Source organism: Gavia stellata, chromosome 5 (assembly GCF_030936135.1).
Source record: "Gavia stellata isolate bGavSte3 chromosome 5, bGavSte3.hap2, whole genome shotgun sequence".
NCBI classification, from domain to species: domain Eukaryota; kingdom Metazoa; phylum Chordata; class Aves; order Gaviiformes; family Gaviidae; genus Gavia; species Gavia stellata.
In genome coordinates, this window is record NC_082598.1 from 36,394,389 (window position 1) to 36,408,879 (window position 14,491).

Below are 14,491 nucleotides of genomic sequence, written 5' to 3' on the forward strand. Positions count from 1 at the left end.
TCCTACAGCCTTCTCCACACTGCATCAAACATTCCCCATCACATGCTCTCCCTAAAGGCATTCATTATTTATCCAGAACCAGACACGTCCCAGGCAGGCTACTGGCAGACAGAAAGTCTGGGTCGTTTATGTACAGCCACCTCTTACTGGGGAAATGAAGTCTTCCTTTTCTGGACAGGTTGGTCCACCCAAAGTCAGCCACTTAGAAAAACAGCCAGAAGCATACACAAAATGCTGGCAAACAGGATGACTTACACTGAACATCAGTTGGCTAGCAGCAAACTAACCTCTCCTAACAACTGATTCCTGTGTATTAACAAAAACAATACAGAGTTAGAACTAAAAGCAAGGGGTGATTGCTTTTTTGCCCATAAACACAAACACCGTCCCTTTTGGACACTCTTCTTATTTGTGGGACATCCTTCGTAGAGATTAGATCAAGCTATACTTTCATAACATGTGCAAAGCATGAAACAGGGCCATAATGCACATAAAATTTCACTAAACTGAGATTAATCTTCTTTGCCTTCAATACCTCCCTACAAGTCTCCTGAGAAATGCCAGTCTGTTTGGGACTGCAAACACCCTGGAGCATTAACTGCACCTATACTATCATCCATGCAAGAGAAGTCATTTCTCATAATCTTTGTCTCCCTATTCTACAAATTTATTCCCAGTCAACAACCAATACAGACAGCTTGGCTGAGCTGGTCCTATGCCAGGACTTTTCTGATACACAGTCAACATAACGCAAACAGAAAAATGGAACAGAATAAACAAGTAGAAAGGCAAAATATTTGATTCTTGCCCTTCTAATCTGTCTAATGTGTTCCTGCCTACAGGAACTCAAGGGAGGAGCAGAGTTGCGTACTCTCTAGTTGACAGGCCATTTAAGAAGAGTTTCAATTTTTTCTGGAGTTACTGCTGTTACCTAAGAAGACATGACTCTCTAGAAGAGGGGTTCTTTCAATTATTTTCCTAGCTAAACTGTACCTAAAATGTGATTTAAAAAGCAAAAGGGAAGGCACAGAACCCCACCAGATTTTTATGAAAAGAATAGAGAAACAAAGTCTTCAGATAATTCAACTCTAAACAAGCCTTGCATATCAGTGCCAAACAGTTGTGTCAAATCCTGAAGTTTTCATTGCAGTTTGGGCAAGAGAAATAAAGGGGAGACTGAAAGCTGGAAAAGAAGCTTCTGGGGAGGCTTAAGAGCTACCAATAAATCAATATGCCAGTGTTAGAACAGACAAAACAAGACATCCAGGATTATACCCTCCTTTGCATTTATACATGAAGCACGACACTTCCATTTGCCTCAATATAACCACTGATCAGCTTGTAGGGAAAACATATTGTGTGTCAAAGAAATGTCTGCCCAAAAAACAGCATCCCTTGTAACTCGGGCTTCCCCTTCACTGATATCCATAAAAAAAAAGGGGCAGTGAGCAATCACAGAAGTATTAACACCACTGCTCAGCTAAACAAACCATGTCTGTTCACTATCCAGGAGCAGGAGCTAAGATGTCCTGATCAGGCATGTTCTTACAGCTTGATACGAAACCTACATCTTCAGCACTGTGGGAATGTGATCAAGAGTAAAGACAGGCAGTGTTCATTTAGCAGAGACCAACAGGAAAAGCAGAAACTTAACTGCAATCAGCATGCATGTACACAAAGCAGACTGCTGCTACATCTCTCCAGTGTCAATAAAGATATGAAGCACTATTAAATAACCCAAATAGTAACAAGCATTGTTTCTCTTCCTATCCAATTTTGAAGATGTGTTATTAGGACTGTGTGGTTGGATTTTCCAAACAAAAGGTCACTTAGTAATCACAAAAAACCTCTTTAACTAAAACTGTGTGCAGGTATTTTTAGAGAGAGTTTTGAAAGCCCAGCCAATTATCCATAAATTCTGAGCAACACCGTGTGCAGTGAACTAATATAAATGTGGCACTCCAGCAAACAGGCATGATACAAGCTCTGTAAACCGGGCTCATTTCATCTGCTCTAGGCAATAGAAAAATAATGGCAAGTGGCAACTTAATTCATTTGTGTCTTCCTGAACAATCAAGACAGAAGTAATAGTGACATATATTGGTGTATCAAGATGCAGGTGACTTCATTGATTTAAAACAGTAGACAAGCAGGTGACTTCAGTGATTTAAAACAGTAGACAGCTCATGCCTTATACAGCATGCTTACAGGTCATATCCCTCTTCACTCACCCATGAGCTACAAAGCCAGCCTTAACCTTGTGTAAGTTTCTTTTCCGTAATTTTCATTTTATGAAATATTTAAGCCCGCTCTGAGTTTTTAACACTATTCAATGCTATTTCATAATGTTAGAAAGCGAAGAGATTTCCTTCAGCTGCCCCCCAAAATAGTGGAAGATCTGGCAGAAGTCTGTGAACGTAGATCCATAGGTAGGGCCTGCCAAAGCGAATTCCTTTGTACTGTCCTTTGTCTGTTCCAAGCAGTACTTCTCTTTGGGACCAAACTGACACCTACTGTAACAGCCCCTGATCTGAGACTGCTTCTTGTAATTACTGAACTTGTATCCCGCTGAACATTATCAATACTAAGACTTTACCCCTCACTGCTGCAAACCTGCAAGTTCATCCAGCATTTTGTAAAGGAAGGCAGAACAGCAGATTTGCTTTGGTATTCCTGAAAACAAGCAGTTAAAACATTACCAACGTTACAGAAATATCATCATTTCCTTCCCATGTTATAACTAAGCAACTCTGAGCCAATGTCAACACCTCTTTAACAACAATTCCTCATTTCTCAGGAATGCAGGACCCACAGCAATTCTGTAATACTGGACTATCATCTATGACTGGGCTTCGAGGTTTCCCAATACAGGGACCTCATGGAAATATCTCTTTTTATCCAGAATCTTCTCTAGATACTCACAGTTTTAATTAGGACCATCTGGTAACCCCCTGTATTGTAAAGGCTCATTATAGTCAGGAGTATTAAAAGACTCTTGGCATTTGTGGTTGGGTATGTGCTCCCGATGCAAAGCATTGTCTTTATGTTTATATAGTCTCAACCCTCATGATGGCATAGAAGGGCTTAAAAATTCATCCTAAAAGCGGTGAAAAAAATTAAAAGCCACCCCCGAAGTTATCAGTTACAATGCCCATGCAACTTGGGACTTTGCAGGTTTGGGGCTGGCAGTACCACTGGTTCAAGGGCAAGAAACCCCAAAATAAGTACACTGATTAGGAGACATGCATAACCAGGAACTTAATGATGACAGACAAGATAAATCTGTCTGCTTTGAAAATAGGAAGCAAGCAAATAAATAAATTATATCCAAAACAAAACAAAAACCCCAAAAAGAAAGAGTCCGTAAAAACATTAACAACAACGCTACAGGAAATTATGTAAGGGTCCTTTCTCTTTAAATAAATAGATCACAAAATGTTCCCTTCAGCCTTGCTATTTCTTTAATTAGTCTTTCAAGAGAGAGTCTTGCAGAGTTACATTTAACTCTCAATCAGTGCAATTGTGAGCTGAAGTGCACATGCAACTCACTTTAAATTACTTTCATCAGTACATTCAACACTCACCACGCACTTTCATTAAACTGAGATTCTGAGAACTACCAGAACCACATGCAGCCTGCATCTCTTCACCTGTATTGCCCTCAGATGTCTAAGCTTCTAGACAGTGCAGCAGAATGAGAACTGCTTGATCTATTTGAACGTTCTAAGAAATAAAAAAAACAAATTTAGACCTTTACAAGGCAGCATCATAAAACACACTGGAAAAAAAGTACCTACTAAAAAAAAAAAAAACCACCTCTGAAAACAAACCACACCAAACTCAAAAAGCACAACAAAAAATAAGGACAAAGTCAGCACCAAAATTTCCACGGCTGCCATTTTCATCAAGATACATCAGCAAGTTTTATAAATCACTTTACCTAATATTTATTGTGAAGATAACCATATCATTTATACATGTCACAGTCACCTCTTTCAGGAAAAAGCATTTGACATGTCATGTTGGTAACAGACCCAAAGACTGTATAAGTGGCTTACAAGCTGTGGTATGACCATACCAGCACCAGGAGGTCCTAATGCTTATTGTGATGTCTAGATCATACTCCATCATTAACAGGAAACCCAAGCTTCCCACACTGAAGCTTGAAGGCAATGGTGAGCTTTAGACATGGTGCTACCCATGAATTAACTTTAGTAACGTGCTCAGACCTCAGCTTCTTGTGGCTATTTTGTTCTCAGCACTTTTATAGCTGCTGCCATTGCAATGAACCTCTACAATTTCATACTAATCCTCTTGATACTCCTTTCCAGAGGCTGAATGTGATAAGCAGTTCTTGGCATTCCTGGTTTGTGGGTGGCAAATGGAATTATAAAAGAAAAAAACAAGAACTGTGGGAGGTGTTTAGTAGCTATCCTGACAACTTGGATGCATCTATAGGATTAACCAAGTTAAATCTCAAGTGCTTAAATTCCCTTTACATCAATCTGCTCTTGATCAGTTTGTGGTGGCAGCACCTTTTATTTTTACTGAGTATCTTATCACACTATATATTGTAATCACAAAAAATACAATTTATATATACTATACATGCAAAGGTATTCACATGGGCCAAGAAAATAAAGAACTGAGTTGTCTTCTCTTCTTTCCCTGTCAATAATACATAGAAAACAAAAGGAATATTATCAAAACATGTACAATACAAACTTAAATCCCCAAATTACTTGTCATACTGATCACTCAAACAGTAATTTCCCCACAGCAGTTCCCACCCCTCACACTTTCCAAGCGCTTTGAGCCCTTAAATATGGGTTCTGAATCAGCACCGGGAGTAGCCTGCAGCCCACAAGCATCCATTTTTCTAAGTCATGACTTATGCTGCAAATCCAGGCGCGTGCGCGCGCACACACACACACACTCCTGAGCACCTCATCAGATGTCATGTAGTAGTCAACTTGCCAGAAGCAGCCTGCAACACCACATATCCATATTTGCAGAAACTAATTCTTCCTTTATCTTTGGGATCAAGGTGCCCCAGCTGTAGGTTAAAGAAAAACAGAGAACACTCCCAACCAAAAGATGTAGGGAGAAAAAAAAAAATAATAATCAGTGTCACTGTGACCTCTTCTCACTGAGATTATTTCAAAAAGCACTGCTTATCAGGAGATTCAAAGAAAAGGCAAGGATTAACTATCTTAAAATCCCATTTGCCTACTTATTTCATATAGGCAAATCTCTTTTTACCTACACTGCAGTTTAGGTACGACTAGCACAGGGTGCTATTTATCAAATGTTAATAGTTCTGTAGTAGTATCTGTTGTGGTTACTCTTAGCCCACAATAACTGTAAGGAAGCTTCCTCTTCCTTTCATGTGGACAGCTTCACAGAAAAATGCTTACTATTTGTTTTGACTTTGCCAAGTCCTTCAGATACTGACTGTGCATTTCACCCAGAGGAATGGCTGCCTCTTCCTTTCAAGAAACCTATCATGTTACCAGAGTAAGACTACATTCCCAGGATCAGGTAATTCTAGCCCCCAGAAAGTATACTGCAACCACAGACAACATTGCATCCACATACCAACATGAACGTTTCCAGCATTTTCTGCCACCTTACTCAGCTCACAGTCTATCCTTGATCACCTAAAATGGCATTGCCAGTATTCAGCTTGCTTATATTCTGCTTAAAGTAGCCAAGGAAAGACACTTGAACAAGATACAAAGTAATGAAGGGATAAAAGCTGCTATAAACCAAGAATGGCCAAATACCGCCCCTTCTACCCTGCAGGACATGCTTGGCTAATCCTGTTATAAATGCACTCCTGATTCTGTACAACATACGGAAAAAGAGCTGTGGCTTCTACCAGTAAATCCAAGGCTGATTTTTCTTCCATATCTCAAACTCATAAACACTGGACACGGGGAAGTATCATATATTCCATTTCTACACTGAGCTAATATTAGGAATGAAATGGTTTACTATCTAAAAATCTTCTGAATTGCCACAAGTTTTGTAACTGGAAAGTGAGAGCATCCTTTGGAGTCCCAACTGGACCTCAAGGTACCCCCCAGCGACGCACGTAAGATGAAAAAGTTAGGAGTTGTCTTGCCTACAGCTTGCATGTCTCTGTGTCACCCCAGACAGTTCTGCCCATGTCTAGAGGAGCGTCTGTGCCTTTATTTCACTCTGTAGGAGGATCTGGCAGGTGCAAGAGAGACAGTCACCGTGAAAGAATGCCAGGGGATATAATAAGAGAAAGGGAAACCAGACCTAATGCTACCAGGCTTCTCCCTCCCGATTCCCTGCCTCCCACTGACCAGTGTGGAAGTGGCCTCTCCTCTTCTCATGCTCTCCCTCATTCAGGGAAGTATTTTTCCTCATCTGTTGGCCTCTGCTGGCCATTTACTTTGAGCTATTCGTTACTAAGTGGAACCTCGCGATGACCAAGATAAGCCAGGGGGAAAGCACGACCAAAGGGAAGGACTGTAGCACCCTTCCTCATTCTGAAAGGCCACAGCCTATTTTCATCCCCTTAGACATCCTGATCTATCAGATATCACAGGTCAAAGTTAGTCATTGAAAGCAGAAAAGTAAAGGGATTTCCATAGCTGACGTGCACCCACTGACAAAACACATGACCTTCACACTGAAGAAAGGCACCTCTATCCTCCTGGGCACAGACCGTTTTGTTCCATTACTTTAGTGGATTTATCTGTTGTAATATAGGAAAACTGAGACAAAGTGGCTTAGTGGCACACCCTCCAGAGATGGTACAAGAGGTATTTAAAACTTTGTAAGCCACCAGATAACAGACAAAACGCCCTTTGCTATCACACTGCAGTATAAACTCAGCAGCGGAAATGAGATGTGGTGCTCCAACAGGCATCACAACAGGAAAGATACCTTGCTCTAATTACAATCTCTGTTCCACTATATTTATAATCCAAAACTAACTGGATTCATTATTAAAGACACAGAAGGAAACATGTTAATGTCAATTTAAATTTACCACCATCTTTAAAACATTGACAGAAAGCAAAGGTAGGTCAAGAAGATCTGTGTTCCCTATCGTAGGAAGAAGAATCTTCTGTGTTTGAACTGTGGTAATACAGAAATGAATTTAAGGCTTTCCAGGAAACTCTATCTTCCAAGCTATAAGTGACGTACTTTGTAGTTCTCAGTCTATAGCTTAAAATGTCAGCAGGTTCTAGCACTGTAAACTCCACAGCAGTACGCAATTTCGTACAAAACATAAATTATTCTTAAAACCACAAATTCCCTTAAAAAGAAAACAGTATCAGAGTCTTCTTCAATAAACCTGTGCTTCCAGGTTTATTACACGCATGCTCAGATCACCTGGCACTACCAATTCAATTTGTAGCATATGAGCACAATGTCACATTTCTGCTGACTTTGCCGTAGTACATACCCAGCATTTACGCCCTCTCTCCATCTGCGAGAAAATGTGGGCCCTGTGCAATTTCCATAAAGCTTCCTGGACTTTTTGAGCAAGTTTGGATGAGCAACATGAGGATATACTAGTGCTTCACATTTTGCATCATGAGGCATCCTACTGCTGATCAGCTGTTAGGCACCTTAAAATCAGACCTTCCTCCTTGTGAATTCATAGCCTTGCAGTATGTGAAAAAACAGTCAATGGGTCCAATTCCAACCTATACAAAATCTCTTAAGTTATAGGTGTGGGGTTTGTTGGGTTTTTTTTTAAGCTGCTATCACACTAATTCTCAATAGGACTTTTTTCATTACCATGTTAATGCAGCCTGCCTTATCCAGCATTGACTAAGGCGCATTTACCATTCCAAAAATGAAGAAGTTACTTGGAAAATACCGAAGAGAATTTATTTTAGCTCTACATAGTGGAAATAACAATCCAACAAAGAGCTAGGGGAAGTGGTCATAATTCTCAGTAGATAAGGAACCTCATCAAGAATCAGCATTAATAATAATTAATAATTCTGCAATTGTAGGTTCTAGGTCCCCAGTTTCAAACAGGAAAACATTTACACTCTACAAAAAACAAAAAAACATCCTCATCCTTTAACTGTTCAAATCAAACTCTTCCCAAAAGCAAGCATTTTACTGCAATAGAGGGCAAGTGCAAGCATAATGCTTAAAAATCAGGGAGCACACTTACGAGCTTTACCTGACCAAGAGACTTCTACCACATTCCAGACCTGAAATAAAGTAGTATCTGGGATCCACTGCAAGATTTAGTACAATGTGCATACACCTTAATTTTTTCTTTTCTTGAATGTAACCACCCTTTAGTTTCTTTTTTGTCTTTATTTCCTACACATTAGCTCACATAAAGCTGGCATCTACCACAAATACATTAACCTATCTTCTGCTCCAGAACAGAAAGAAGTGTGAATGGCAACACACAGACAGGTCACTGACAGAAAATAGTTGATCTTTTTTCTCTGAAGGGGTGTTAAAAATATGTGGATCTAACTGTAGGCAAAACAACTTCATAGTATAAAATGTATAGTCTAAATCTGAATGACCAAAGCATATTTCAATTAGGATAACCGAAATGCAGGTAAGTGCAGACATAAGCCCAAATTCCATGCACAATTACACAAGTTGTGCATTCAAATGTGGGAACTGCATAGGCTAAGAGTTCCCATTTGCAATTACAATTTGGGTGCAACTCTAGCATTCAGTGGACAGATGACCTTTTTAAGCAGACAAAGATAGCCTTGCAAAAAAGAAAATGCATGGAATTAGCAAGATAACCTAAACAAAGAAAGAAAATCCAGCCAACAATTTTTCCAGTAGAAAAATCTTGTTACTGCAGGACTGCCCACTTACAGAAACCACAGAGCTTTGCCTCCCAGGGCTAGAAGAAATGAGAAACTGAATGGAATTAACTCTGGTGCTATTTTGGGAAAGGTGCACATAACTATCTTCTTGTCTGTTGAGTGCTCTGACAGCACCTCTCCTCTCCCTTGCAGGTTCACACTACTTGTAGGAACTGCTCACACAACCCACCTCCTACTGTAAGCAAAGGATTCAAGGATGAAACTGAAAGAGGAGTGAATCCGAACTCTGAGAAAAGGAAGACAAGTGTTTGCTTCCACAGGTCTTATGGATGCCCTGAAGCCTGGTTGATCTCTAAAATTGGTAATAAGCCTGAACTGTTTTCCTTATCAGTTGCCTACAAAAGCATTACACTCTTCATTGCTTTGATACAGCACAACTGAAAGCAAAGAGAGAAGCAGAAAATTCCAATGAAATGCAGAGTTCTGTTTTTACCTGGTATTGGCTCCTTTAAGGTCACAGAAGTGCGAGAGTAAAGCTTTCACTACATCATTGCAGACAACTTTAACCACATCAATGTGACTCAGCCTCTGTCGCAGCTGCTTGGCAATCTCCCAGAAGTCTTCAGATAGCAGCTGGTACAGCTGCCCTTCATCTCTGCTGAGTTGTCCATACCAGGACAGGATGTAATCTCTATAGCTGTAGTCAAACACTGAAAGGAGAAACAAAACAATAAAAACTGCAAATGGGGAAGGCACACCAAGATAGGAAAATCGTAATCCTCCACCCTTCTCCTCAAAAATTAGATGAGTAATAGGTTTCATATCTTCCTTGGGTTTTAAATTCTTGCCTAAGAAAGTAAGGTTGGCGAAGTTACAGAAATCTGCACCTAACAGATTACTGGAGGTCACTTTGCAAAGCAAAGCCTGTAAATGGATTTACTCAGACAGTCAGGTTATTAGCTACACACAAACCTCGAACTAATACCTGTCTCTCAACAGTGGATTTGGTTATATGAACTATCATATAATCTGACGGTGTCTAGGCTGTTGCAGACTGAAACCAGCCTTCTTTACATAGGAATTCAACAGTCTCTACTCCAAAGTCACAGTTAAAAAGGGAGGTGGTAAGATTTTTGGATTTCAAAAGACATATACGATACTGAACAACACTGCCGAAAGTAAATTACAGGATCAGAACAGCTAGAGATAAGAGAGAACAAGTAGATTAGCGAGACAGCATGAACTTAGAAAATGACAAGGTATTCCAAACCACATCTACAAGCAATAACCAAGATTACTGTAATTGCAAGTCCCATGGCAACACCATCTTCTACCATTCTGACTTATTTTTGACAAGAGTTGCATGCCGCCGATTTTACTGATGTTCCACTATAGCACATGTCCCTGGAGGTCTAGGAAGGAGCAGGAGGTGTTCAGGGAGCATGCATGAGCCATGTTTAGCAGTTACAACAAGATGGGGAAAAAGCTGGGGTGGAAGGAGTCAGTTCCCATCTTGTTCAGTTACCCCTCTGGTAGAAGGGAGAAATACATCTCATTTGTCATCGTAAGCCCGTGGTGCAAAGTAATCATGTGACTCCACTATTTCTTACTTTCCACTTTGATGGAAGTTGTTTGTTTGGTAGCTTAGTAAATTATAAAAAGCTCCCTGGCACTGTGACAGTGAACTAATAACGTAGTAATAGCAGAACAATTTAAGTTGAATACTTTTGCCTGCCTGAAATATTAGCAGACCTCATCCTACGTCACCTTCTTAAAAAGATTTCAAAAGAAAAGGCTAAAACTGATAAAAATTTCTAGTCAAATGCTTCATAAATCAACTTCCTCAGGTTTATAAAGAAAGAAAATGAGTCACTTCACTGAGTATGCTGAAATATAAAGTTAAAAGCCTTTTACTAAGTCATTTCAAGGCTTTAAAATTAATTATTCAGAAAAACATTTCAATCAATCAATAAATAGAAGACTTTTCTCTGATCCAGCAGAGAAAAAAAATACGCAGAGCCATATTGCAGGATAGGAACTTCCCATGTTGAAACATATCCAATTTTATTACTTTTCTAAAATAGAGGAAATCATATTTCATTGAAAACTGCCACCCACAAATACTACAAAGTGATAAAAAGTTATAAAAGGCAGTGGTATTCTGATAAGCAAGCTGAAGAATAATCCCTTGATACACTGAAGAGCAACTGGGAACAGCATTTTAAAAACTGAAGTTTATTACTTATCTCAAGTCTCCCAGGACAATATACATTTTAAGTACCCATTTTTCCACAAGTGTCCCCATGTCCTTCTGCAACCACCTTTTTTTTATAGCTTGGTTACCCTCTTCTGCTGCAATACCTGAAATGCTGTGGAAAGCCAATCACAGCATGGATTCTTCCTTTTCACCTACTCTGCAAAAGACCCAATATTTCTCAAGCTCATTCAAAAAACACTGTATTGTGGTATTTGTTATCATTTGTTATCACTGGCAGATAGTGAGCGACTTCTTCAGATTTTCTTACAGCCACCCTCTCTACCCTAAAATGAACGCAAGGGTGCAAAGCAGCATATTTCTTCAGCACCTTTTGCCTAAGAAGCTAAGTCATGGTGTTGAGTGGTGGCTCCTGCAGTTATCTATTGGACAGAACTCTACAAAACAAGAGTACAAGAGTAAAACTTGTATCTCGATCCCTTAGACTATATTATCTTTCAGAGCATGTATCTATTCCCACCAATCCTTAATTCGTAACTGTATTTTTAGGCAACTCCTCTCCAAAATGAGCTCAGTTCCTTGTTCACTCCATAATCACCCTCACATCCAATGTTAAATCTCTTTCCTCTGGTAAAGCACAACATTCAAACAGACAGCAATGCCAATTAGTAAAGTATTATGAGAGCACAACTCTTGCAACTTTACTATACTCCCAGCTGAAATACTTGAAGCAAGATCTATTACAGTGGGAAGACTCCTGCTCAGACACAGCAAGGTGATGGTACAGTTCTTTATCTAGGTGTATCAACATTAAAGAATCATGAAATCTAGTGGCAATATCAAACTAAAGACAAAAGATGACCAATTATCACCAAAAATTAAGCCGTGAAAGTATGAAATACTTCACTTGTGTTTCTCTCTGCCAATTGCACACTTTCAGCACCTGAAATGGATTACCCCACTTCAGACCACACTCTCCTGCATCTACCTTTCATAACTTTCTTCCTTTACATTCTTTCTACGGTTTCCTTGTCACCTCTGAGCCTTGCTGCCCTTCCTGCATCACAACAGTTTAACCATGCTGCTCTCTATAAAATTCGGGATACTTTAGAGCTGCGAATGTATGCCCAAATGAGCAATGAGACAGCTTTTAGGACTTTGTTTAAAAAAAATTTAAAAAAGACACCAGCCACAGACACTAACAGCAGTCTGTGCTGGCGTAAGACAACACCTCATCCATATGTGTCATCCTGGCCATGATGCGCTGTTGCTGCTTTAGCTTCATGCCTATTGATGCAGCTGGTACCTCTTTTAGCACTCTAAAGAAATACAGAAAACAAATCTAAGAATTTTACAGAGTGCAGCTTGCTTCCTTCAGCGGAGAAATCTGCTCATGCATCTACTCTCATTATTTTTACACTGCATGTTCTCCAAAACATTGAAAACAACAACTGGTAGAAGACAAAAAGGAATAAAAAGAAGAGCATAACACGCTTGCAGGACAATACTTTACTACCACTAACTCAGCCGCTACAAACATGAAACAAATTTCTTCTGATTGAATCAGATGAGAGCAATGAGTCTGGTGCAAAACTGTAGAAACTTTTACTAGGTTTTCTAAATTAGTTCAGAAGATCCAAGTCCCCAGTTGTTATAATCTGATTAAAAGTCATTCCTGCATGAACGTGAAGTTGAGCCTCTTCAGTTACTCTTTTTAAAGACTGTAAACTAAAAGAGTGTTGGGAGTAGAGAGCCAGAAGTTTGTGTGGAGGATAGTGAGCACACCCATCTAGACCCTTCATTCCTAACCCCATGCAGGTCTACAGTAACTGCTATCCCTTCTTCTTCCACACTCAGAGGTTCAGTGGCACCACAAGAGCCAGTGGGTCGGACTGGCTTCAAATCTGCAATTTGCAGAGCTTCACATTAGACGGTTTTTATGCTGCCAAGATTCACTACCCAACTTTATGAAAAATAACATAGAAATCAGAATAACAAGGATTAAATGCCTACCCATTTTCTCAAAGCACCATTAAAAAACAGATGTGAAGTATTCTCCCTATGCAAACACATACACAGACTTCCAAGTTTCAAACGAGAAGTAAATATCCTTTCCTGAAAGCACTGGAGAGAGCAGCACCATTACATTAAGTTATGATCAAGTTCGGAACTCTCCTGTGACTATACGAACAACAGAAGAGAAGGTATAGCTACAACTTTCTCTTGAGTTATTCTGTAACAGCAAGCATCACAATCTGTAGATTAGAAATGCAACATCAATATGAATTGTGTTAAGATCCTGCATCAGGAAACCACCAAACAGCCAAGAATTATTATTATAATGCTCTGCTACTACAACACTAGATTTAACATGGATGACATGGTTATCATAAGCTGTATTTGCAGAAAAATACTTCCAATAAAAATGTAATGAAAAGGATGACAGATTATACCACAATAAAGTACCTGGCAAAGATCTGTTCTATAGAAGTAAATGTTAAATGCCTAGTTATTTGTTACAGCTACTGCTCCCCACCCCCCCTGCCAAAAGCCAATTCAGTTGGGGAAAAAAGCAAAAAAAAAAAGCCTTATCTTCATCTTCAAAAATCAAACTAAAATATGAAAACCTCTATATTTAACTCCCTGAAAATTACTAATATATAATCTGAATATGCAACTCTATCATTTCCAAGACATTAATTTTTAAATTTAAAGACATAAATGCCATTATTCACTTATTATATTTAAGATTTTATTATGTTTTAGCTATACAATACAAATTAAGTTGATGAGGTTTTATATTTAACATTATTTATTGAAATTTCTCATTCCCACTAAATCTTTATTTAGACTATGGTGTTAAAGGCTAGTGAAATGCTGTGTAAATGCCCAGACTTCAGTGACTGGAAACCTGCCCCAGTCACTAGCAATAGTGATTTATAGATTTCAGTCCTCTTGTTAAAGTTTGTGCTTGGAAAAACATTAGCATTTCTTGGTTTACTTGCATGTTACAACATTATTCAAACTCCATGAAACTGACACATTTCTTTAACAGACTAGATGTTGTTATTGTGCATAGATGGATAGCCTCTGTACCAAAGGAGTCATACCCTGACAGTCTCCCATTCCACATTGTTTGCTTTATTTTCATTAAAATTTTCTTGACATTTGCTTCTTTAATAATTATTATGAATGTGCAGAAAAAACATGGAAATTTCCAAATATATAAACAATAGAGGGGAAAAAATGTTTAAAAGATCTAGGAAATGCATTAAATAAATAAAAAAACCAAATTTCTATTCAAATAGTTTTGCCTATGTACCCTTTGCCAGGAGTTCTTAGCGCCAAGTGTTTGAATCCCAGTGGCACAGAGAACATGAATTCAAATTAAGTCCTGCTCATATTTTGGACCCAAACAACTCATTTTTTGAGAGCTGTGGAAAAAAAAAACACAAACAAAAAAAACCCACCAGCT

The 14,491-nt window shown here is 39.0% G+C and overlaps 1 protein-coding gene across 2 annotated transcripts in view; it reads right to left on the reverse strand.

Annotated features, from left to right (window-relative positions):
- Positions 1–14,491, reverse strand: part of SNX25 (sorting nexin 25) — an 87,568-nt gene that overhangs the window by 56,692 nt on the left and 16,385 nt on the right. For both annotated transcript variants that reach the window (XM_059817575.1, XM_059817574.1), the window contains one exon: positions 9,295–9,511. In XM_059817575.1, the coding sequence (XP_059673558.1) occupies positions 9,295–9,511 (217 nt within the window). The remainder of the gene's footprint in view (positions 1–9,294; positions 9,512–14,491) is intronic.